General features: G+C 35.1%; 3 protein-coding genes across 7 annotated transcripts; 2 read left to right on the plus strand and 1 right to left on the minus strand.

Annotated features, from left to right (window-relative positions):
* The first annotated feature begins 2,665 nt into the window (after positions 1-2,665).
* On the plus strand, positions 2,666-5,793 carry LOC122414478 (uncharacterized). Of its 2 annotated transcripts, none has more exons than XM_043425787.1 (4): positions 2,666-2,875; positions 2,960-3,033; positions 3,328-3,370; positions 3,789-5,793. In XM_043425787.1, the coding sequence occupies exon 4, from the start codon at positions 3,875-3,877 to the stop codon at positions 5,744-5,746; it is 1,872 nt and encodes a 623-aa protein (XP_043281722.1). In that variant the 5' UTR covers positions 2,666-2,875; positions 2,960-3,033; positions 3,328-3,370; positions 3,789-3,874; the 3' UTR covers positions 5,747-5,793. The 2 variants fall into 2 exon arrangements, with proteins under 2 accessions (XP_043281722.1, XP_043281721.1); XM_043425786.1 differs by having other exon boundaries at positions 2,667-2,875; positions 3,314-3,370.
* A 341-nt stretch (positions 5,794-6,134) lies between these two features.
* Pect (phosphoethanolamine cytidylyltransferase) lies at positions 6,135-16,731 on the plus strand. Of its 4 annotated transcripts, none has more exons than XM_043425795.1 (6): positions 6,135-6,382; positions 7,649-7,786; positions 9,435-9,614; positions 11,302-11,728; positions 12,031-12,251; positions 16,149-16,731. In XM_043425795.1, exons 1-6 carry the CDS (start codon positions 6,339-6,341, stop codon positions 16,153-16,155), a joined length of 1,017 nt encoding a protein of 338 aa, XP_043281730.1. In that variant the 5' UTR covers positions 6,135-6,338; the 3' UTR covers positions 16,156-16,731. The 4 variants fall into 4 exon arrangements, with proteins under 4 accessions (XP_043281730.1, XP_043281728.1, XP_043281729.1 ...); XM_043425793.1 differs by lacking the exon at positions 16,149-16,731 and adding an exon at positions 13,650-15,452; XM_043425794.1 differs by lacking the exon at positions 16,149-16,731 and adding an exon at positions 13,135-13,297.
* LOC122414488 (uncharacterized) lies at positions 14,979-23,590 on the minus strand. The gene is made up of 6 exons (XM_043425803.1): positions 23,368-23,590; positions 21,179-21,436; positions 20,682-20,818; positions 19,236-19,689; positions 18,309-18,495; positions 14,979-16,456 (listed from the first exon to the last, which is right to left on the minus strand). The coding sequence occupies exons 1-6, from the start codon at positions 23,416-23,418 to the stop codon at positions 16,212-16,214; spliced, it is 1,332 nt and encodes a 443-aa protein (XP_043281738.1). The 5' UTR covers positions 23,419-23,590; the 3' UTR covers positions 14,979-16,211.
* Between the last annotated feature and the right edge of the window lie 1,876 nt (positions 23,591-25,466).

Raw genomic sequence — 25,466 nt, forward strand, 5'->3', positions numbered from 1 at the left:
TGATACTGACATATTGAGACTCGTAATGGAATATCATACCTAGGGAAAAAATGAGTTGTGGAAAAACTATATAAAAAGCCAACTCATCGTACACTTAAAATAACTGTAATAAAACTCGTCCTGAATAACTAAGGCCCTGTAATAAAACATTGCGATTAAAATCTCGAAAAACGCGCCATCCGAAAAACTAGACCGTGCCAGAAATCGCAATGATGAATAAGAAGTACAGTTTGAACCTCTTCCTAAAAAATTCCCTCAAAAAAGCACTATGAAAAGTTATAAAAAAACTACCTTGAATGAAATTAATAAATTAGATCAAACCTGTAAAATCATGGAAATCACGGTTGCAAGACTTTCAATTCAAAGGAAAAAAACGTTTCAAAGAAGTCGTCAAGTGACAGAAGTTGAATGATTCTTAAAAATGCGATGTGGCCCGGCCCGATACGGCGTAGTGTGGATCGACCTTGAGTGGTTTTTTTTTTTAGAAAACAATGCTAGAAAAGAGTTTGAGTTGTTTTCAGCAGTCACATCATTCAACATAATTGCTGATGGACAAAGTCGTAACAACAATGATCATAACACTAAAGTAAGAAAACACATTGTGAGGATAATAGAATTGGATTTTCGATCGATCTGCACGTTGGCGCATTCCGTGAAATTGAATGAGACACAAAAATAGTCGGAAAAAGAAAATAAATTTTCGTAGAGACGCACGAATCTTTGATAATAATTATTTTATAAATTTTGCAACGAATTAATGAACCATATGGTTCATTATTTAACAATTAAACATTTTTTAAGGTTAACATTGCAATTTTTTGAAGGTTAACAATTGCAAGATTTCTGCTGAGCCATTGAAACGTTGTTTAGTTTATTATCTTTTTTATCAGGAACACTTGACAAAGTTTTTCGAATTGTTCAAAATCTACTGGTATCTGGGTTCGAATTCTTCGTAAATGGCTTGTTTTCTGAAGGTCATCTGGACGCATGCAGTTTGTAAATTGATCCGTTGAAGTGAGTTCACACTGAAATCCAACCTATACTATTTTATTTCGGGGTAAGTTTATTGTTTTTCAGTAAACGATAATCTTCAAAATTCCATTAATTGTTTGGCGAATAAAAATGTCACGTTTTCAAACATCGGATCGCGAGTAAATCATGAAACTACACAAATTTCTTGATGTTGTGTATCATAATTTTTCTTTCGTAACAATTCGTGATTATTACAAAGTTTTGTAACTTCCGAATGAATGTTGTTTAGAGTTTCAACGAATTGCGGTCGTTTTGCAAACGTAACGAACACAAACCCTCAATAAGAAACAAAAGAAATATGTATGTTTCAAGAGAACGTGAGAACGTGCTAAAGACGCTGTTCCGCGAAGTATTATCAAACATTGTTTTCCATCATTTTTCAAGATTTATTCTCTATTGAAATCGAACAAAGTATCGAATGCATAACAATCGAAACTTTGGATCTAAGAGAAAATATATAAATTATTTTTCACAGCAATATCACAAAAACCAGTCTCAAGAAAAACACATCGTTTGGGCACAGGCGAAGCCAATCTCCGCAGCGCACGATGCACGTTCACGTATATATCTTCGAATCGTCGTCACTAACTGGAATTTTGAATGAAATTCCTTTCTTCGTAGGTGTAAAAAGTAGGGGGAAAATCAGTAAAAATAAAACAAAAACAATCTTTTGAAATTGATGGGTGGTATGTGTACTTGTCCATGAAATATATATTAAGCTATGGAAATTCCGAAAAAAATTTGGACGAAATTTTTGAATTTTCGGTGTTAAGAGATTTGTGGTTCAATAAATGGCCGCGTTTGCAGCACAGATTGATGAAATGTCTCGAGCTGTATAAAGCCACATAACTTCATCTATTTTTGTTACATTGACGTAACAAAAATACACGCAAGCCCTTTTTTATCGACTATTTCGTAGGTCACGATGAGACAGTAGCAAGTTGAATTGCATATGTATATATATATATATATATTGTACGAATATCCAGAAATGTGTTTTCGCTACGTTGTGGTTTAGTTCACTCGGCTCCCGAAAGGTGGACAGCAACCGCAAGTGGAAGAAGAGTGGGAGAATTTTTAGCGATTGAAATGTACGTGGCGTGGTTCGTCCAGTGTTGCCAACTTAGGGGTTTTCCCCCTAAATTTAGGGGCAACGCAGATGCCTAGGGGTTTTTTTAGGGGCAATTTTTTTTTGGGGGTTTTTTTAGGGGCAACTTTTTTCTAGGGAATTTTTTAAGGGCTACTCTCATTTCGAGTTTTCAAGTGTTCGGTGCGTGTTAAAGACGAAATATTCTACCGAGACCGAGACCGTGTTCCGATACTGTGAGTACTGTAAGCCCTATAGGGATGGTACAAGTAGACTACCGCGCCACTAGTGGTGAAAAGTGAAAATTTTTGGGGATCTTTTATCATTATTGTATTATTATTATATATATATATATTCAATTATTATGATTATATTTCAATCAAAGTATTGAAAGTGCTACCCCAAAAACTTATAAATTATGACATTAGAGGCGCCACGAGTACTTTCGACCTGCCCTCTATCGAATCTGCACCATCTCTATTCGCTCTGTGCGCGTGGGCGGAGCCAAAAATCTAATACTACTACACTAATAGTATTAGTGTGTTCATGCATACTGCCAGCGCCACCATAAAGGGGACTCCGGCGTTTTTGGAGGAATACGTATACACGACACACGCTCACTTTCAAAGTAGTATGTTTACGCGCACGGAGCGAATACCAAAGCAAATACTCGCAGTACTCACAGTCACAGTCAATATCGGAACACGGCCCGAGTCTCTTGATTCTGCTCGCTCGCGTACCTTCTCGGATTGCAAAGTAAGTCATTTTCGTTTTTTGAAGTATCAGCGAAAAAATAAAAAAGGTATTAATAATTCAAACTTATATTCAAATTCATTACAGCATGCCAAAAGAAAAAAACAAAAAATATCTGCAAAAATATGTAAAGTGTTGGGAGACCGATTCAGCGCTTCAAGGTTAGTTAACATGCATTTTCTAAATTCGAATAAAATATATATTCATTCTCAATTTTTTCTATTAAATATTATGTTTAATTATTACGCTCTGTCCGAACGACAAAACGGTTGTATGTAAAGATACATATAAAGATACGTGGAAGTTGAAAGTGAAAAACGAGGATCGAATGAAAATAGATTCAGTTTTTACGTTTACAAGATTATTAAACATAATCAACTCAAAATAATGATTGTTCCAATTCGGTTAGTTTAATCTATGAGATGAATGTTTACTACACAGGGATTTCTTCAAAGCTTGCAGATCAACCGAGGTTTTCAAAGTTTTTTCCTGAAAAAGGTAATTTAAGTTATGTGAACCAGTGTGTTCTGGTTCGGTTCGTAGAATGTGTTTGATTAAGAGCTTCATTTGGTGGTAGTTTCACTGGTTTCTTTTTTCCTTTTCATTCCAGGTAGTTAACCTCAATTTGATTCCATTTTCACCTCCTCGTCTTGCTTAGTTTCCTACAATTTTTCATCAGTATATAGACACTCGTACTCCTTCGATTCCTCTAATACTTTTAATGTTTCCTCCAATGTGTTTTCACCTAATGTTTTAATATTTCTTCAAGTATGCACTGTTTTAATTCTTCTTTATTTGTGATGGTCCGACTAACTATTTTAAACATTTGTTAATGTTTATATGGACTTTCGCAATTGATATTGATAAATATCATAATTTATTATTATTATTAAATGTCTTGTGGTTTACATTATAGGTTGGCTAGGGCCTGATCCAACTGATACATGTTCTGCGGTCTGCAAATATTGTCGAATATCGTTGAAAGCTCACAAAAAGGATTTGATGAACCACGCAAAGACAGAAAAACATAAAAAAGCTGTATCCTTGGACAAATCAGCAAAGACATTCGAACCGTTGACTTCAACATTTGAGCCAGTTCTGACAGAAGCAACGAAGATCGCCGAATTGAAAATTGCTGCATTTATTGCAGAACATAGTTCACTGCAGACTGTGAATCACATGATCGACATTCTGCCGCAGCTGGACCCTTCGTCACATATAATTTCGAATTTGAAACTCCATCGCACTAAATGTTCGATGTTGATCAAGAACGTCCTCGGGCCTTGTATGCTCCAAGAACTTATCCAAGAAATTGGCGACGGTCCATACTCACTCATAATCGACGAGAGTACTGATCTTTCAACGCAGAAGGTGTTGTGTATCATGTTGCGATTTTTCTCTTTCGAGAAACGAGAAGTGGTTACAACGTTTTATCGGTTAATCAAATTAATCGATGCCGATGCAAAAAGTGTGCATAGTGCCATTAAACTTCAATTAGAACAAGATGGTTTAAAAGTTGAAAATATGGTCGGCATTGGCGTTGATGGAGCGAGTGTGATGGTTGGAAAACACAACTCAGTTACAGCTTTGTTTAAGCGTGAAATAGATGACCTAATCGTTATGCCATGTGTTTGTCACTCACTTCATTTATGCGCTGAAAAAGCATCGGAAATGTTGCCTCGTCCATTAGAATTTTTGGTTCGAGAAACGCATAATTGGTTTTCTTACAGCCCCAAACGGTTAGAAAAATATAAGCTTTTGTACGAAACAATTAATGGTAGTGGAAAACCGAATAAAATTCAGGGTCTTAGCGGAACTCGTTGGCTTGCTCGATCCGAGGCTATCGATACCATCTTAAATCAGTGGGAAGAATTGCAATTCTTATTTTCAATTGCAAAATCAGAAGACAATTGTCACATGGCTGCTCAGTTATACAACATCATGATAAGGTTACCCTACAAAGCTTTTCTTATTTTTTTAAAATACGAACTGAAAAGTGTAACGCAATTAAATTTGCTTTTTCAAAGTGATTACGTAGAACCTACGAAATTACTTGAGGATCTTTTTTTGATGTTCAAAAACTTACTGCAAAAGCTCGTTGTACCATCGAGCTTGCAGAAATTAACTGACAGTGAATTGATCAATTTCGATTTTCAATCTTGTTTAATGCATACTTCAGCAATGTATTTTGGCTACGAGTTTCACGTCATTGCTCAAGATATTGAACCAACAGAATTATTGGATGTTAAAGAAAGGTGCAAAAAATTTCTCTGTACTTTGGCTCAAGAGGTTCAAAAAAGATTGCCGGACAACTTATCTATCCTAAAGACGATGGCCGATCTTCATCCTAAAATCGCATTATCGCGAATGAAACCCAGTTTAACAGGTATTATTGCAAAATTCCAACGCACTCACTTATACGGCAATAAGAATGAGACAGAGTCAGAATGGAATCAATTGCAAAATAAATCGTGGCCAAATACAGTCAATTCCGTTGAATTTTATTCAGCCGTTTTTGTAGATTATGATTCTGCTGGTCAAAAGCGATTTGAAAACATTGCCAAATTTTCAATGGCTCTACTTACACTTCCGATTTCAAATGCAAGTGTCGAACGCGCTTTTTCGACATACAACGTAATTAAAAATAAATTACGAAATAAGCTGTCTCTTGAAGTACTGCAAAGTATTATGATGGTACGGTTCACTTTACAAAGACAATCCGGATCTTGCGTCAAATTTGTTCCTTCTGCCCGTATGCTCGAAATGTTCAACGTTAGTATGTACGATTTCAAAAATGCAAACAATACTCAGAAACAATGTGATTCAGTCGATGTTGTCGACGAAATATTCGATAACTACATTGGCGAAATATGAAGACGCGGGAAAAAAATTCTTACAATAAAATGTCAATTGTTCTCTTATTAATTTGTTATTATAAATAACATTTTTCACTATTTGTATTTATTCCATTGTAAAAATTACATGGTGTAAATTAAATGATAATTTAATTCTCACTAAATGTTTTTTGTTCAATGTTTTTATTTTCCGATATTTTCATTAAATTTTCATTACAGGAATATTTTTTAGATTATTATAATAAAATTCATTATAAAAATGTTTATTTTTATTTAAAAGTATAATTTTAAGCAATATTCAATGTTACGAAGGAATATAGCGCTTCTTCAAAAATAGGGGTTTTTAGGGGGATTTCAGATGGATTTTGGGGGGGGACGGTCCGTAGGAGTTGGCAACACTGGGTTCGTCGCGCGCATTGCACGTCAATGCACCGTGGACGATATACGCCTTGTTTATTTTGCGGTTATATTGCACAGAATATAATAAGGGGAAAAAATAACGATACGTCCTTGAACGAGTTTTCAGTATACAGGTTTAAAAAATCGGTGAAACGCGCGTTTAGTGAATGATTTGAACATTTTGACAACTGTGGATAAATACGAAAATAAATATGACGGAAGAACAGAAGGAAGTGAGGGTGTGGTGTGACGGATGGTGAGTTTTGAACAATTTCCAAAAATTTTTACCTGCATGTGCAGCAGCAGCATGACGATGACATTGACATTTACACGTGTTGTCTCTTATTTTTTATTTTTCAAACTTTTTTTCGATGCCGGAACGATGACAGCGCTATTTTGTTCCGTACACATTGGTATGCCGGTAAATTTTAACGTGACTACGTTGATTTCATTCGCATTATACCTTATGAAACAGACAAACTTCGAATTGGAATTTTATCGGTTTTGATGTGAATTATTGTATAGTTTTCCCGTTTTTTTCGACTTACGAAATTATTCAACTTCTTTTCTTCCCGCCCTTTAATTGGATATTTGCTTACGCGTGAATATAATATTTTTTTCTTTTATGATTCTAACGGAATTTTTGAATAACGACTTTACAGTTCAGTTCAAATTCTCTTTATTTCAATCTTTAGTAGTTTTACATATTTTGTTTTCATGTTTTCAGTTATATCTGTTATGAATTCACTTACTATTCTGTTTCTCTGTTGGTTTTTATTACATTTTAGTTCTCAATATTTGAGTTTGATTAACTTTTGTTTTCATTGAAATGAAAAATTCTTAAAACTTCTTTAGAAAGCAACCCTTCGGTTGCCCCAACTCCATTTTATATTCGAATATGTATTTGCAAACTGTTTTGGAGTATTAATTTATTCGTCTTTTTCTGAATTTCAATTTTGAATTTTAAGAATATGTTAATAAGAATTTATTAACATAATCAATGGAAATGTTTTCTAATAAGTTTTCACAGCTGATGCTTTCTATTAGTTATTTTATTTTCGAATTCTATTCAGATATGTTATTCAATTTTCAATAAATTGTTTCATACCCTTTGGCCATTTTTTTTCATCCTCAGTTTTAGAGAAATCTTATATATTTTTATAATCAAAATATACCTCTGTGTGGTATCGGAAAGTTTCGATCTTATGTTAATTTTCATTAATTGTCTGAGAAATCATTTTTTTAAAATGATTTTAATGAGAAGATCATCTTAATGCATGACAATGAAATAAAGTTGATTTTTAGAGAAAAACCAGTGATCTACCTAATATTAAGCTTTAATTCTATTCGATACTTGTTGCTACTCATTGGCTTTGTCTTAACTCCACAAATAATAACCAAGTTTTCTCGTAATTGTAATCCAGACATTTGAATACAATGATGATAAAGAAATTCTAGTCAGTTTAATAATGCAGCAATCTGTAATTCATTTATTCTTAGTCATTTGTGATTGTGTTTGCAGTTACGACATGGTGCATTTTGGTCACGCTAATTCTCTCAGACAAGCTAAGGCGTTGGGAAATTATTTGGTTGTCGGAGTCCATACAGACGAAGAAATATCCAAACATAAAGGACCACCTGTATTTACACAGGAAGAGAGGTAAAAAAATTGCGTACAAAAAAATTGTGAACACGGTGATATAGTTGAACGATGATTTAAAATCATATTCAGGGAAACAGTTTTTAGTTGTATTCTATCGTCAATAAAGATTGAAAAACAACAATTGAGAAATTGAGACATATGATTATCGCATTATTCTTTTATGAATATAATCATTTGTGCACAACTAAAAATATGATTGGCCTTGAAAACGAATTCATAGAAAAAACGAGTACAGAACAATTGCCAAAGTTGTTTATCAAAGAATCGAATCCAAATTAATTTCAATGTTTATAAATACTATAATCAAGTCAGAATAATGAGACAATAATTGTTTTTCGAGAATTGGATCGGTGGTAGTTACCTCGTCCAATGAATTAAGTACGTGAATAAATAATCGAAGTTAAAGTGGCAAAAAACAAGTGAATCATTTGTAAGGCAAAAAAAGTATAGGCAGTTCAAGTCCTTGAACCTCGGGCATACTGTCATTAATTATAAACGTGAGACTAGGGTCTTATTCTCTAGCCTGTGATAAAATCAATAGCCTGTAAACTGCACTCATCGGTTGAATGGAGTTATCTTTCCTCTATGAAATGTCCCTGTTCCATTTTATCAAATGAAATTCACTTTTTTCACAGTTTTACGAGCGTCTGTTCTCAAAAGTCATAAATATTATACTTCACGCTTTTACATCCGTTTGTTCAAACAAACTGTGTTCTTGTTTTTCCTTCGTGAAGCCAGACTCGGAAAACTAGTTCAGAGTTTGATTACACAGTAACGAGCACAATTTTCCACTTGTCACTTACAGACGTCATACTTATCATTGCCAAATAGTACCTTATCAATTCCTATCATTTATACCGGTCTGTAGGAATATTGATACCGTAAAAAAGTGCTGCGTAAAAAAACAGGTCTGCCTTTCCGAGAAATTTTGAATTAACACCGAAGACTCACTCGAATTGATGCGAAATTTCGTTTCGCATCGTTTCTACAAAGGAAATTTGATAGACAATAACACGATTGAATTTGTGTGAATACAAAATAAATTCAGTCTGCAATGGAATCGGTCTGGAGATTTTCTGTTTAATGTTTTTCGATACTTCGAATTCCAAACCTTGTTAACACTCCTCTGCCAAATAGTCGATTTGCAATGAAGAGTCAGAATCGAGTATCACCGATTCAGGAGCACTCATCCGAGGTTTATTTTTTGCACAATAACAACAGCATATCAAGGTAGACATGTAAGCATTATCGACTCGTCATTTCAAGAAGTAGTGAGCTTATGAAACACGATAGGCTAATGTTACATGGAGAAAACAAAGGCAAATAATTGATAGAAAATGAGACACGTGATAAGTTCGTGTAATCAAATCCTCGGGGGGGGAAGGATAAACGAAACAACCAGTTAGTGAAACGAAAAACCTTGTGTCGTTAGTATCGTTTTCAATCGATTGTTTGAGAACAATGCAGCCAGCAAGGTTCATCGCTATTTGCATTTAGCATTTTTTTTCAATCGCAATGTTTAAATATGATTTATCGAATTAAAAAACTTCGATTCTCATTCTATTATTATTTACATTTCGCGATCTAATATTGAAAATACCAATTTGAAAATCATCTTTATACTATTTTTGTTTGTATTTTCAAGGTATAAAATGGTACGCGGTATCAAATGGGTTGACGAAGTCGTCGAAGGAGCCCCCTACGTCACGACTCTCGATACTCTCGATAAGTACAAGTGCGATTTTTGCGTACACGGCGATGATATTACGATGACGGCGGACGGCGTCGATACTTATCATCTTGTTAAGGCAGCTGGACGATACAGGTTAGCACGTAAGGGACCAAATATCCAACGTTTGCATTCACGTTTTTTTATCTTATTGTTTTTTTTTTTTTTTTTTTTTTTAATATGATCAATATTTCAGTTTATTGTATACGAATATTATTTTTAGCGTTGGAGCAATCCGATTCATTCGGCCATACGAGAATTCATACGAGAAATATTAATAATTGGCTGGAGACAATCACTAGAAAGCGTGAAAAATAATGCTCTCATTGAATCGTGGTCTAATGTTTATCACAAAATTTTGTTGTTTTTGCAATTATAAAGCACGTGGAGGTTCAGAAAATCCTTTTTCTCAAGAACGATTAGGTTCTACAATTTTACTCACATTTTACCAGGACATTTTTCTTTGTCAACTTATAAAACAAAAACGTTTTTTTTTTGGGGTTAAAGTGTGCAGTTGGAATTGTAATTGATACAAATGGTGGTAGATCGTAGTGAAAATTCAAATGGCATAAGCATTTGAAAGTTTTTTATCTTCACCGAATTCAGTTTTCTGTATAATGAACGAGATAAATTTCAATCTTTTATTTATTTTTATTCATCTATTCTTTTGGGGCGTCGATAACCATTGCAGTCAAGGTTTTCAACAAACTCACATGTTCCAAAATCAGAATCATCAGAGTCTGCATCATTCCTGTCTACACTTTCGAATTACTCATTATATTCGTAGAGTAGCAAGTCGTTTCGACAACTGAATACGACTCGCATGAATTCTGAAGTTTGCTAGGTTTTATTCAATAAACTTCGTCATAGTTCAATATTTATTTCAAATATTTATGATGTGTGATTCTGTAATTTGATCGTTTATATATTCATTAATGACCGCTCGAATTAGCGTGACCCCGAGTACAAAGAGACGACTGATAGAAAAGCGTTGTGTGTATACAGGAAGCTGATAACGAGTCCATGAAATTGTGTTTCCTGGTTTACGATACGGTAACACGACTGGAAACAATGTTTGCCTCCGAAAAGTTCCAGGGAACTTGACTTTACGTTTAATTAATTAACGTTCAATTGTGAAAATTGATCTTTGAAATTAAAGTTCATCAAAAACGATTCCCACTTATTAGGTCAATCAAAATTATTTCGATCAAGATTCAATATTTTCGCAAAATTCTTTTGCTTGAGGATGATTAGTGATTGTCTCTCTGTTGATTTAGTTTAAGGCTTGTACAACTTAGGATGCGCGATAATTAATGAAATCCCCGGTTATTTGATAATCACGAACTTGAATTTGAGTTTATATTTCCATTTTGTTTGGGTCTGTTTTCAATTGTTTTATTACCGGAGTATTTATTACAGTTTATCATTTCTGAAGTTTTCTCTTTAAAAGTAACGAAATTTTGGACTGAATTTTCTCAATTAGCTGTAATTCCAAGAGATCATAAAGAAATATGTGATTAACAGCTTTTCAAACAATCAAATTGATTTTTTCTGGGGTGATTAAAATTATTTGTTGTAAAGATTTGTAAGAAATCTTATCGTTCTTCCACATGATGAAAATTGTTTTTTCGTACTATGCAATAAAATATAATAAAAGATCGCTTTATTGGAGACGAGAAAGAAAAATTGCGATCGTTGTAGATTTTGTGATTCGATTCCTCATCCTTTTTGAGGAAAAAAAAAGTTGAAGTGATCTTAATTTTTCGATGTTTTTGTTTTTCAGGGAAGTTCAGAGAACAGCCGGCGTTTCTACGACGGATCTCGTGGGTCGCATGCTATTGATGACGCGACAGCATTTCAGACAAGGTGAGAGCGAATACAGTGTCGATCGTGAACCGAGCAAACGAATGGGACAGGATAGAACAGCGAGCAGTCCCTGGACCGGATGTTCCCAATTTTTGCCAACTACGCAAAAGATAATACAATTTAGCGACGGCAAAAGTCCATTGCCGGGTGATAAAATAGTCTACGTAGCCGGAGCATTCGACTTGTTTCACGTTGGCCATTTGGACTTTTTGGAGGTCGCCAAACGAGAAGGAGATTATTTGATCGTTGGTTTACACACCGATCCTGCGGTTAATCGATACAAATGTGGCAATCATCCTATAATGAATCTTCACGAGAGAGTCCTCAGTGTTCTCGCTTGCAAGGTTTGCTGAAAAATATGTCGTTTAATCGTTACCTGCGTCGAAAACATCAATGTCCTTGTAAAAAATGAGAGCCACTAAACACAAAAATCTGATTTTTTTTCAATTCTTTGAACTCCGAGTGTTTATTTCCTTGGCTCATCCATACAAGTGAATTTGAACAATTTGATTGAGAACGCGAGAAATGCCAATCCAATTTCAACTGAATCCAAAGATACTTTTCAATGCTGGAACGTTTTTATAAATTATTTTATCAAATTTTCGGTGATTCAACGTCGATTTTCAACGTTTATTTCTTTTCGTAGTACGTCAACGAAGTTGTAATCGGCGCACCTTACGAAGTAACGAGCAATCTCATGGAACACTTTAATGTGTCGGTCGTTTGTCACGGCCAGTCCCCGATCATGCCGTGCGACGACGGTGCTGATCCTTATGCCGAACCAAAGAGACAAAATAAATTTAAGCTGTTGGACAGTAAAAATGACATGACTACTGAAAAAATTGTCGAAAGGATTATTCTCCACAGGTAAGATGATTGAATGATTATTTTGATATTTATATTTCAAAGATTTTTCGGCATTTTGGCTCGATCGAATTCAATAGAGTTTCATTCATTCGTATCGTCATATATATCGACTTCATTCTCCTTTATTTATTTCATTATTAAAAAGTCAATTTTTTTCAATGAAAACAGTTTTTCTATACAAATAGAAATGGCTTAAACGAATCTCAAGATGAGAACTGAATATAAAGTTGGCACGGCACGATTTTGAATCAGGTTCTCTATCGATGAATTATAAATTCTGAACGTCGAAGCAGACACGCATTTTTCTAAAATGTTTTGTTTTGAAAATATTCATAAACTTATCCACGTTTGGAGCTGTTGTCGGACGTGGGCACCCTCTATTTCGCTCTGAGAATTTTTGTCTCGAGCAAATATTAAATTTTTGAATGGTTATTTTTAATAGCCAACATTCCGGAAGATCAAAATTAGTACGTTCTATTTTCCTCTAAATTGTCATTATCGGTACGAAAAAGTGGGAGCACAATATTGCATTTCTCAGGTTACTGCCTTCTTCGATCTGAGATTTCCCATTCGTTTATTCAACTGTGCTTTTTTTTATTTAATTTTATTGAAAATGATGAAGACTGTGAATATTATGTAGCATTTTATGTTCATCAGCAAAACTTTTAGCCTCATATTGAAAAATTTTTCATTTACCGTTCGATTCCAAACGCCTCATATTAAGAAAACAAAGATCGTAGTATTTTTCGTCCGAATTGACACATTTGGCTGGAAAAGCGAAGTAAAAAAGTAATCGTGTCTCTGTGTTATGGTTTAAAAACGACAAACGAACAAAAAAAATTGACATTTGACCGTATCGTTTTGTCCCGTGTCTCCCTCATAGGTCCCAGGAGCTTTATTCAATCGTTAAGAGCTTGAAGCACACGTAGCACACCCACATATTGCATCTCTCGCTGTGTCACATTCTTTAGTTGTTCTCTCTTTCTCTATCTTTTTTTTTGTAACTGTTTCGTATGTTTTGCAATAAATGTACTCTGTTTATCGGATATCTCATTGGTTTGTAATTTCATCGTCGAATCTATTTTTATTTGTCTATTTTTTTCCATCCCCTTCATGTGTATCAGTCAAGACGCGCCTTTTTCGAAAATTAATTCAAAGGAAATCAATAAAACAGTATTTGATCCGTTTTTTGCTGTGAACATTTTTGCACATTCGAAAATTATTTTGAGAAAATAAAAATTAGAATATTGTCAGAAATCATTTGCAATATTATAGTTTGAATCTGTGATATAAATTGTAAAAACCAATAATGCAAGCTTTTTTTTTTTGAAGTTGCACGTCTTGATCGAATGAATTCTTATTCTCGCCTGTTGACAAAAGCGTTTGAAAATTTTACAGGATCGAATACGAGGATAGGAATTTAAAGAAGGAGAAAAAAGAGATTGCCGCCCTCGAAGCCTTGACCAAATCTAAAAAAAAAGACGAATGAATTTGTACAATATATATAAATATTTATATGCATATACATATATAAATTAAAACTATATATATATGTATATATTCAATCCTCTGATAACGATCGGAGAATTTATTGGTCTCAAGTAAAAAAAACAATCGTCTCTCTCTCTCTCACTCTCTAACGCTCTTTCTCTCTCTCTATCTTGGATCTGTGTAAATAACAGTATCAACGATAATTTTATTATTTATTGTTTAGCTTGAGCTAAAAATTAAACAGGAAATCAAAGAGTTTGTAAGGCGAAAAGAACGAACCTCGAGTGCTTGACGTATTCTTTTTTTTATTCTGAAGCACTTTGAAGACTATGAGACTCGCTCACCCGCGATATTTTCACTATAAGTTAATTGTAATGTAATAATAACCACAGTAATAATTATATCAATGAAATAAATAATGAACTAATAATTTTTAATGAGATTCATTCAATCTCTAAAAAATCGTAATATTTTATTAAAGAGTCTCACACTTTTCAAGTAAATATAAATTTTATAAATCGATGAATAAAGAACGAGTCAATAAATAATCGCAGTTGTACAGATAAAACGCGACGTAAAAAATTATGATCTCAAGACACGAAAGAAAAAGATGAAATTCTTAATTTTTTAATCACACTGACTATGGATTTGTCTTTCTGTCTTTCAATCATTTAGGCACTGTAAAAACAGATAGTATGGAATTGGGAATTCAGACGAATGAAAGCTCCTACGTATGATGACAAAATTGTATTTTGTTTTTTGTTCTCGATACTTCCGTCAATGGAATAAGAACCAAATAAACGAAGGAAATGATTGTAACGCGTGTCGTCTGCGCTGGTTGTTCACGGCAATAGAGTGATTCTCATTTTCAATTATATTTGAATCGTGCGTACTGATGCTATTGAAAAAATACAATTTTTCGTTGCTGTTAAACCAATTGAAATTTTTTAAATTCACGACCGAAAAGAGAAAATTCGTTAATTCTGTAAATGTAACCGGTACTGAGTCAGTGACTCTCGTGATCGAACGTTCAGTCTTGGAAAAGCTGTGCATCAATCCCCTCAACCATACAAGACTGTTCATTTGTTGAAAACAAATCGATTGGCATGAAAAGTGAAAATTCAATAAAAAGTTAGAGAAAAATTTTGGATTTGATAAAAATGAATAAAAATAACAATCGGACAAAAATCTCGTATTCGAGGTCTCCTAAGCCTCCAGAACACTCGGAGGGTTGTATTTTCTCCATTGAGGCGATATAATTAATAATTGGAAAATCTGTGGGATTATGAATCGCTGTGCGAAGCGTTAAAAAAACAAAGGAAAAATATAAAAAATGATCTTGTTTATTTTATATGTACAAAGTGTGTGACGTAAATATTATCCGCGAAATCATGCCTTTAACCATTGCCCCAGAAATCCGAAAGTGCCTCGATTTACTCGGCCCAATCAAGATCCAATAATATTCATTCGTAGAAATATACCGAGCGATACAATATAAACGATACTACATCAAAGTTGTTTTCAGGTCACGTCATAGCACTGCCCTCTAGCGCACCAAAACATCGTAATTATTAGATAATGTAATAAAATTACTAGAAAGATTAACAAATAGATGTGTCGAGTAGCATTTTTTTCAAATTGCAAGTCGCTTTGCGATCGAGGATGTACCTATCGGGGTCTTCAAAAATGCAAATATATGTTTCAACAGTATAATAATGCTCTCCATTCTTCGCTTCCGTCCTCACAAATTTAACCATTGATACATTTATCAATAAGTACGACAACCAAATTTTCCTATTTTTTTTTTTTCTTGTATTTCTACCGCTGTTAATTTACGTTTTTTGGTTTTAATCCAAGACATTCTCCGAACATCGAAACATAAAAACGGGGTCGAAAATGCCCCCGAACTTCTCACCGGTATCTTATTGAGATCCAGAAACGTGCGGACTCTTTCGTAACGGTCCTTTGAGATAATAATTTGTGAATATTGATTAAAAATATATTGTTACATTCTTGTATAATTTTTGAGTAACGAAGAGAACCATGCAAAACAAAGAACCATTTGATGATTGAAATTAAACATAATTTTGGAGAAGTTTCAAAAATATGTCAACACCAAAAAATTGGGGTCGTTTTCGAGTCCGTTTAGAGCTTCGGAGAAAATTACTTTCGCAATAATTTCGTCATTTCTTCGAGCTCCGATCAATACACCCTTGTTCGACTTTCGTTGAGAATTTCAGGGTCGATCGAAGAGACATTGATAATCTTCAACCGATCCTTCTTCTTTAAAATTAAATAAATAAATAAATAAATAAATAAATACATAAACAATGAAGAGCTATCATAATAATTAATTACAAGATTTCTGATAATTAATTATTACAATAATTGATACAATTATTTTAGTTATTGAGTAATCGTCAATAATCGTAATGAACTATCTGACGAATGGATGGATTAGAAAGGAAGCTATTGGACCATCGATCTGCCTGTGTAAGCAGGAATGGCTTCGCAGTATTTTCTCGCTCGTTCTCGCACGAGCTCGTCGATAGTTTTACTCTGCGCTGGTACGCTCGTCGCCAAATTGTGTAGGCGAGAAGCAAGATAACACATTATACAAGCCGATATCGCGAGAAGACCACCAAGGCCAGTCGCAACGTACAGGAAATTTCCGCAACTACCCTCCAAACCCGCCGCAACTTTATCGTACAAGTCTGCAAGGAGAGATACAAAAATATGCCGTTATAATGATGCCACGCGAATTATTTGCCTGACCTTCGCACCGTCTCGAATTTTGGTCCACCGTTTCTCGCATTTTATGATTAGTCAAACAGAGATTCTATAAATAGCACCACTTCGTTTCGCCTTGTAGAAATCGAGTAAAACTTTATGAAACGAATTTAAACTGCGAATAACTGAGCGATGGGCACGCAAATTCAACATGTTTCGACTGTTTTTATATTTTTTATTGTTGCCTGAAATTTTATTCGTTGGAGTAACTTTTAAGGAAGTTGAGGCTGTACAGTCATTTTTTTTACCCAAAAGTGATGACCTGTACCTTTCAAAAGTTAGGCCAGTTACAGTTTGGCAATGTTGCATACACTTTAAAGAAAAGTTGGGGAAAAAAAGACGAAAAACTGGTGAAAGCTCAGTCGAAAACACGAACAGTGACGATCCTAGCCTCAAAAAACTGCACGGAAAACAGATTATTATTAATATAATCTCAGCAAATCTCCTAATAAATCTGAAAAAAATTGACATTATTCGGCAAGCCTTGCTCATGTTGCCCAAAGAATTTCATATTTTTAGCATCATTTTTAACGGAGATATCACCGAATGTGTCTTGACTTCCATAAGATTACATGTTATTTGGCCCAAATTGTTATTGATTTTTCTCAGCAACGACGCTCCTAAACTGTCTGAAAATTTAACTGATTTTTTTTTACACTTCACTTTATAAGATGCAATCGGTTTAAAAGCGGTGACATCATTTTCATTCTAATGCCTCAACTTCCTTAATATAGAATAAATGCGAAAATGTTTCCTGAGTTTTTGAGTATTTTTACGAAATTTTGTATACGTTTAGTGGTTTTTTTTAAAATATCTGAAAATTTGGGAAAAAGTTCTCTATCCAAAATCTCGTACATCCATTGAGTAGTCTTCTTTGAAATAAAAAACTATAACAGAAATGAGAAATAAAAGTTTCAGTACTTTATAGAAATTTCTTTAGAAACGAGATTTTGAAATTGATGACACTTTAAGACTATTCTAGAAAAATATTGATAAAACCGATAATTCAAGTTGATAATGTCGCTCGCCACCTTGGGGATAAAAATGCTTTTCTTGTCACGTTCTGACAATTTTATATTGCTAGTGAATCAACATCCAGCGAGTTGGTAGTCCATGAGAAGCTTTTACAAGCCACCCTTTTAACTTAAGGGTTTAATTGGAGTTAATAGTAGAAGCATGTTTGTGATTATTCTCACGATGACAAGACAGAAAATAAATAAAATTTTTATGGAATCAGGAACTACAATTTTATCCGTAAGTTAAAGTTCTTCTGGAAATCGATCTTCAATAGAGTTATTTTTCAACCACATTTTACGACCGTGGTCACAGAAAATCAATAAATTTAAACATGCGAATCACTCAATACAATTTTCATTTGGTCAAAAATGTTTCTCACGTCAGTATCGTTTGAACCGATCACAAAACAAAGCCTGATTTGTTTTTCCAGTCACTTTTTCGTTTTCAATGATTCTGTCTTCGTTTAAGAGGATCAGTCGACTCACTTGGAATTTTCGAAACCGAATTTGACACAGTTTGACCAACTAAAAAAAGGCTTTGTCAGCCCACGCGGTGTGATGGCAAAAATGGCATTTTTCTATTCCGTTGTTCCGACGAGTTAGCTCACTCGTCGAAATACGAAAATCAATGAATGGTCGATTGGCCCCTCAATCGAACGTTAATGTGTTTTTCACGATTTCCAAAACATTTCTTGTCATATCGCAAACGATAACTTTAAAAGATTTAAAGGATTAGAAATGAGTGAATCAGTTGAATTACCGCTCGGCATCATAACCGTGTACTCGATGTTTTCCTTGAATTTGGTATATTGAGTCGAATCGTTGTATTTCTTTACTAAGCGCTCGCTACGAGGCAAATAATTATCCGAAGTGTCGATCTCACGTTCGGGGTTGCGACGCTTTCGCTTTCCATGACCGGAAGGCTCGAACAGATCCAGGCAGAAATCCTTGAAAATTTGGTAATGAGCATTATTTTATTTTGCATCTCGTCGGAGATTCAGTTTCTTGTTTCGTGGTTGCAATAAAATTAAATTCACCGCGACAAAATAGATTTTTCACTCGAAAACATGCACCGTTTCTAACGGGCTAAGAAATTTGACTACGATGAAAATTCATAAAACTATTGATTGTGAACAGATTTTAAGTAGAAAGCTGCAATAAGTTAACTCCAATGAATTTCGGAGAGAAAGACAAATGAGAAATAACCAGCAGCATTAAATTTTTCAAACAATAAAAATTCATGCGAAATACTTGTAATTGCCCATTCGAAAATACGGCTTAGAAGACGATCGATGCGTTTTTGCTATTTTTTAAAATTGCGAAAATCCATCGGAGACCGGGACGAAACGGTGTTCTTCAAAAATTACGAAAATTTTTTGTTCCTTTGACTTTTTTATACTTTTTCAAAAATAAAAAGGAAAGAATTGTTTGAAAATTACTTTTCTCCTTTGTTTCAATTTTATTTTTCGTTCAAAATGTCTTTCGATCTCTTTTTTTATTTTTCTCCTTGAAAGTAGCAAAGTCAACTGGATTGAAATTGCAGAAAAAAATTTGTCTTTTTAAGACATTTTTGTCTCCACATTTAATTCGGTGCTTTTTTCATTCGTTACTCTGTAAACGCTGATGAAACTGTCGACACAATCTATATGAGAGGCGGTAAATTTCTGAAGCGTTTTAAATAAATTACCGGCTGACAATCGTGGGGTTCCATGCAAGCTTTGATCTGCGAGTGTATCCAGAGTGTCGATCTTTCTCTCATGGAACTGAGCAAGAAAGCTTCAAAGTCGAGAAAAACTTCGTTCTTTTTTTCACGATAACGTGCCGGCTGATGCGGTATAATCGAGGCAAAGTCCCGGTTACGACAGCCATCCTTCACAAGTACGACGCTGCCAGAAGCGTGAGGTTGATCGGGGTCCGGGCTGACGGTGACTTCTATCAATTTAATGTAGCTCCAAGCACTTTCGGCGCTTATACGAGCCCGCAATTGCAATTTCGTACCGATCGGAACTGCCTGATCAACTGCTTGAGAACTCGACGTCGAATCGGAGACATTTCCGGTCGCTTCGCGATACAATGCGACCTCGTACTCCAAACGTCCCGGAGTTTCTTCAACCACGCCCGAAACTCTCGCTCCGTGAGGGCTTCGAATAATTATTTTCATTATTTCACTATTTTTTTATCTTTTTAGACAGAGTAGGAAACAATTAAACTTGACGAATCGTTGAAATTTTGTAAATCAGTTACTTCTGAGATGGATACAAAAGTTCCATGTTCGTAATATTTTTTTCTCGCTGTAAACACGCCCAGATTTATGTATGAAAGAAATTATGACGTCATGAGTAAGCATCGGTTATTGAGTTGATAAATAATTAATCTTCTCTGTCATAAAAAAACGGTCACAAAATTTGATGAGTTGGCTGAAAAATCTCTGAGCTGAAAAATCGAATTTTGTAGGATCGAAAAGATACGAGATGAAAAGAAAAATATGAAAAGCGAACCAGCGTCATTCTACGAAGAATCTTGGGACAACGAAGAGGTTTCTCTGTCTTCATATGAAAGCTCATGGAGTTGTGAATTTTTTATATTTTATCATGAAAATTGCTTTTTGCTCGTGCAATTCATTTTTTTACACCAGCTTTCGGGGAAAATTAAACCAAACTTCCTTGAACGAATTTCTATTATTAAATAGGGCTTGAAAATGAACGGACTTGTTCATTGTCCTGATGCATGTGCCATTTCAAAAACATTTGGTTTCTGAGAAGTTTGGCTCGAAAATAGTTGAAGAGTAAATAGAAAAATGAAAATCCACTTGTTCCATCAATCAATTATTCTCATTCGCGATGAGTTTTTTTTCGCGCGAAATACTCTGGTTGTCCTTTTATTAAATGATTAAATGAAATTTGTTCAAATTAAAAATCGGTCGATAAGAGTTCTACTCCTGAAAAGCTTGACTCGAGTATTCAATTTATTTATCTGATTTCACAGCATATCTATGAGAATGAAGTTTGGAATTTTACTTGATAAGAAATCATAATCGCAGAACGAAATTCAACAAAAATTCGGTTTTTCATTGTAGAGTATTGTGTCGTCATTTTTTAGCGTAGGTAAATTTTTTAGTGTATGAAATACTCACAACGTTCCAGCGAAGCCTGCAGCTTTGTGTCTCAACAAAGTGGGCTCCGGTGGTCTGCACATCAAAATGAGCTCTTGATCGGCCAGCATAACGACTCCCGGAAATGCCGGGAACCAGATTCTCAGATGAATGAAACCCTGGAGCAAAATTAGGTCGAGTTATCAATTGATATTAAGGCTCTTCGTGGTCTACGCATAAATTTTGTTTTTATAACGTTCGGTCGGTTGTTGGTTGTGAAAAATTTCATGTTTTCCATGGGAATCAATCACACACCATCGCACCGACTCTTTTCGCGAATGTTTGAAAATTTTTAAATAAATAAATTTTCATAAATTTATGTAAAGGTGATTTATCTGTGGACAATAATTTTTCGTATGATTAATCAATCATACGAAAGGAAACAAAATGTGCAATCTCAATCGTGATTCAAATTGAAGGCTTTTTTAAAAACTATAATTTATTGTGCGGAGTCTCATTTATTGATTTACTTGTCTTACATTTCTTTTGAGGATTCCGCAGCGTGTGAAATCCGTGACTTTGAGAAAATAATTGTCCTCTTGGGGGTCACTCGGATCTGGTCTTATTTGACAATTGATATCGACGAGTGGATCGGCCGATCTGTCATCGGCGAATAGCGGCGTACCTCGGAATCCCACGGGCCGTTTTATTTTGGCGGTCAGTAAATCTGTAGCGGAGCCTGCACCACTGCACTGTATATCCGAAACTTCGTAATCCTGAGCCATGGTCGCGACGACCTGCGTTCAGAAACCGTCGACCTTTCATAAAGCTTCGAATCCGAATGATTTTTCGATAATCGACGACGAAGATGAAACGACGTCTGAACACGGTTTTCGTTTGTTTAAATTCTTGAGCCGCTTTCTCAATTGATTCGTCAGAATTATTTTTTCCCATTGGCCTTTTGCTGCCGATATAAATTTAAGGGACTCGGAATATGAAGTGTTAAAAAAAGTGATGAAAAGTCATTTTGATTATAAATGCATTTTTATTCATTCCAACGGCATTTTCATTTATTGCAACCAAAAACTTCCATTGGAGAATAACTTCCAAAATGTCCAGTTTACTTTTACTCTCGTTATTTGGAAAAAAAAGAAATATTTCAAAAACAATCGAATTAATTAATTGTATTGATATCGGAATTGCATTAACTTGCTTGTTTTACTATCGGTCGCAAAATGCATTGATTCGAATCCGCAGCTTTTTTATGACAAAAATGTGACGTGAATTGGACCGAAAAACCTGGGAAACGGTGAATAAATATTCCTTCGAAAATCGAGCGAATGTTCCACTTAATTTTCATCCGGATCGTCAGCATAAAAGTTAAACGAATTCAAAGTTCCTTTAATGATAGTACAACCTGTGATAACGGTTTAAGGACACGGGCTGCTGAACGTGTAAGATATTCCCCAGTTTTGCTACGCGTGGATCGTGTTTACGCAGCTTACACATTTTTTTAGGAGTTCATAGATTAGAAGAAACAAAGAATAGAAAAAAGTACGCAAAACATCGGGGTCACGTGAATTAATATTAATAATTATGCAATTCAATTATACGCGGTTTTTTATTAAGGGGGAAACCTCTTTGGGAGGTTGAAAAAATCGGATTTTTTTATAGCATAAATTGTTAACTTAACGACTCAAGAATACGCTGTCAAATTTTCAAAGGGAAATTTTCATTCGTTTACATTTTATGAGAATTTGAATTTTTTATTTGAATTTTTAGTTTCCGAGAATTTATTTTTCAAACGCGTTTATCTCGAAATGATTTTTTCCACATTTGCGTGCAGTCTAAGTAAAAAATTATTGAACCGATCATTCTGAAAATTGTTAGTGTAATTTTTTATAAAATTTCCAATTACGTGAACTAATTTGTGAGATGATTATAATGATTTTAAGGGTATTTTTCATTGCATAATTAGAGAAAAAAATCGTGAAAATCGGAGAAAAATATTCCAACGCTTGGAAAATTTTTAATTTTCATTATTTTCACCTGCATTGAGGTTCGTATTCTTAGAAAATAAGTTATTAACGTAAAATCAAAACCCTTTTGACTTCATATGAAAATCGGAATCTCTACACTGCACGCGATCGGAGAACCATGCTCACAACCTTCAGCGGACATCACGGCGTAGCTTTGTTATTTTTGGTTGAAATTATTGAAAAAAATATCCAAAAACTGTTCGAAATATGAATGAGTTGATGTCAAAATTTGATTAAATTCCAATGAATTCTGCCCACCAAAAAAATCCCCAAAAATCAGTGTCACACAACCTCCTAATGCGGTTTCCTCTTTGTTTTAACTACATGGAAATCGAATAATATGAATTTTTATAAAAATTCATATAAATTATTAACATTTTACGACCCTATAATTATAGCTTTGAAACGACCTGACGCTACGATTACATTCGCGATGCTTGTTATGAGAGCTTCAAATGAAAATCGCAGTCATTGTTAAGGGGTTGGAAGTGAGGCAGGCCCCCTTTATCCGCGTTCAATCAAATTGAAAGCGACCGCAAACTCTCTGAGCGAATTCGAGTTAAAAATAACAAAAGTACAAAAATATTGGAGCGGATACCGAATTTGGTTTGATATACTGATACCAAAAGGAAGAAAAACCGAGTCTGCGCGCGTTTAAACGTTCCTCGTTCCTCGCACGTGATCCTCACCGTGAAAAAAGCAGCGATGAGAATCCGCCACATGATACTCCGCACCGGCATATTAGAAGAGTTAAATCGTTCGACGACGTTCACTGATTTATAATGAAAAAAAACAGCACTTGTTCCGGTAACTTTTAACAGATAAATAAGTGAACGGGAATGCGAGGAAGATGAAGTTGTTATTCACGAGTGGTCTCTCCCCCTGGAGAGGCAAGAATTAGACGCGAAGGTTGCCGATTGACTGCGAAACGTTTCCTAAGCAAAGCTCGAAATTCATCTAGGATCCCCTGCGCTTGTTCGATCCGGAGAGCGCGAAGCCCCCAGGTGGAGTCTTCCTTCCTCGAGACACGGACCTAGGGGTGGGGGAGAAAAACCTCAGTAAACTACGTGTTAGAGTGAGATACGAAAAATAGTGTTGTATATATTGCGATGGGGAATGGAAGAGGAAGAAAAAGAGAAGCGCTCTTGGAGTTCCTCGCGGAACCAAAGAAGAGCACATTGGAGCTCGGACCATCCGGAGTACTGTTAAAATGCATGCCTCGTGCCTCCTCTAACAACCATCCTCCTCTCTCTCTTGACCATTTTACTCTCTTTGCTCCCCTCTTTGCCCCAGACCAGCGGGAAGCTAATTTTTGCCGCAGGAGTGACGGCCTCGAATGTGCGATACCGTGACTCCTTACATATTTGAGTGCTTGAAGAAGAAAAAAAATTATTCCTCAGCGACATGTACGGGAATGGACTGTCTGCGAGGGAGAGGGCCACAATAATTGCAGGAGTTTCAATAAGGAAGTGCAACTTGACCCCGTCAAGTTGGAGTTCAAAGTTTTCTTTTTTTCAGGAAAAATAACAATAGTAATAAATATTGTTTTATTGAAAACGAAACTGACTTTGCCGAAAAATGATGTCTCAGCCATCAATGGCCGATAATGCATTCGTTGAGATCGTGTATTTTCCTGCTAATCTTATCCCAATTAATGTCACAGGATCAATGACACGATGACTGCAATAAGAGCTCCACTTCCAAAGCCTGTTGTAACGATCAAAGAAGTGATAACAAGCGACAGCACAAAATACGTCACGAGAATAACCAACCACCCTGATCACCTTGCCACAAACCTACTCAATGAAGAGAGTACAAGGAGGAGGATGTAAAGAGACGAATCGAAAGACCCAAATTTTAGATTCTAAAACGGAACAATAAATCGTCAAAACAAAGGATCCGACATCAATGGATGTCAAGTGGGCTCGTGCAAACATCGATACACCCTAAAAAATTGCCGAATGTTTAAAATAATAACAAATTGCAATTAGCAACAACTGTTATAAAAACTATAATAAAAAAAATTATTAAACATTTTTTAAAAATAAATAATAATAATAATAATAATAATAAAAGTCTGTTGTATATTCGTTTGGACTTTAAAATGCCCGTTCAAAAATAATCAGCATCGAGAGTTCAAAATAATGACAATTTCGTCAGCTATCTTGTCCAACGAATTTTTATATTTATTCCCGATCGATAATATGCGATCGGACCGTCCTGATATTTTGTTCCTAAATGTCTGCTCGTGCCAATTATCATGGGGGTTATGGGGAGTTTTCATCACTCATCGCATCGCTACTTAAGTGTGGGTTTTTGTGTATTTTCTGCATTGAAAAGTCTTGGTAAATGAATAATGTTTGTGAAAGAGTTGGACAAAATTTCTAGTCGACTCGGTGCGCAACTCGTTGGTCTTTCGACATTGTTTTTGGTATTGAGTTTTCAATCGGGGCCGTCCATTCTGAAACCTGTTTCCTGCGATAATAAAAAGAGAAAAATTCCTAAATAAAAAAGATATTGTGAAAAATGCTGTAGATCGAAAATCTTGGACGCGGCCGATTCTCGAGGCCCGGAAAGCAGCTACTTTCAAAAGTGCGTCATCGATTCAACAAATGCTCAAGAAACGTTACAAGGAAGGCCAGTCAAGCCGAATTTTCCTCCCCGATGTTCAATATCGTTGCAACCTTCGTCAGACGAAAAAATCACTCTTTCAATTCGTCTCGAATGTCCGGCGGGCCAATCCGTACTTTTTGTCCGGAGTGTATCGTCACGCCGTTGAACTTTACAC

The sequence above is a fragment of the Venturia canescens genome, chromosome 8 (genome assembly GCF_019457755.1).
Source record: "Venturia canescens isolate UGA chromosome 8, ASM1945775v1, whole genome shotgun sequence".
Taxonomy (NCBI): domain Eukaryota; kingdom Metazoa; phylum Arthropoda; class Insecta; order Hymenoptera; family Ichneumonidae; genus Venturia; species Venturia canescens.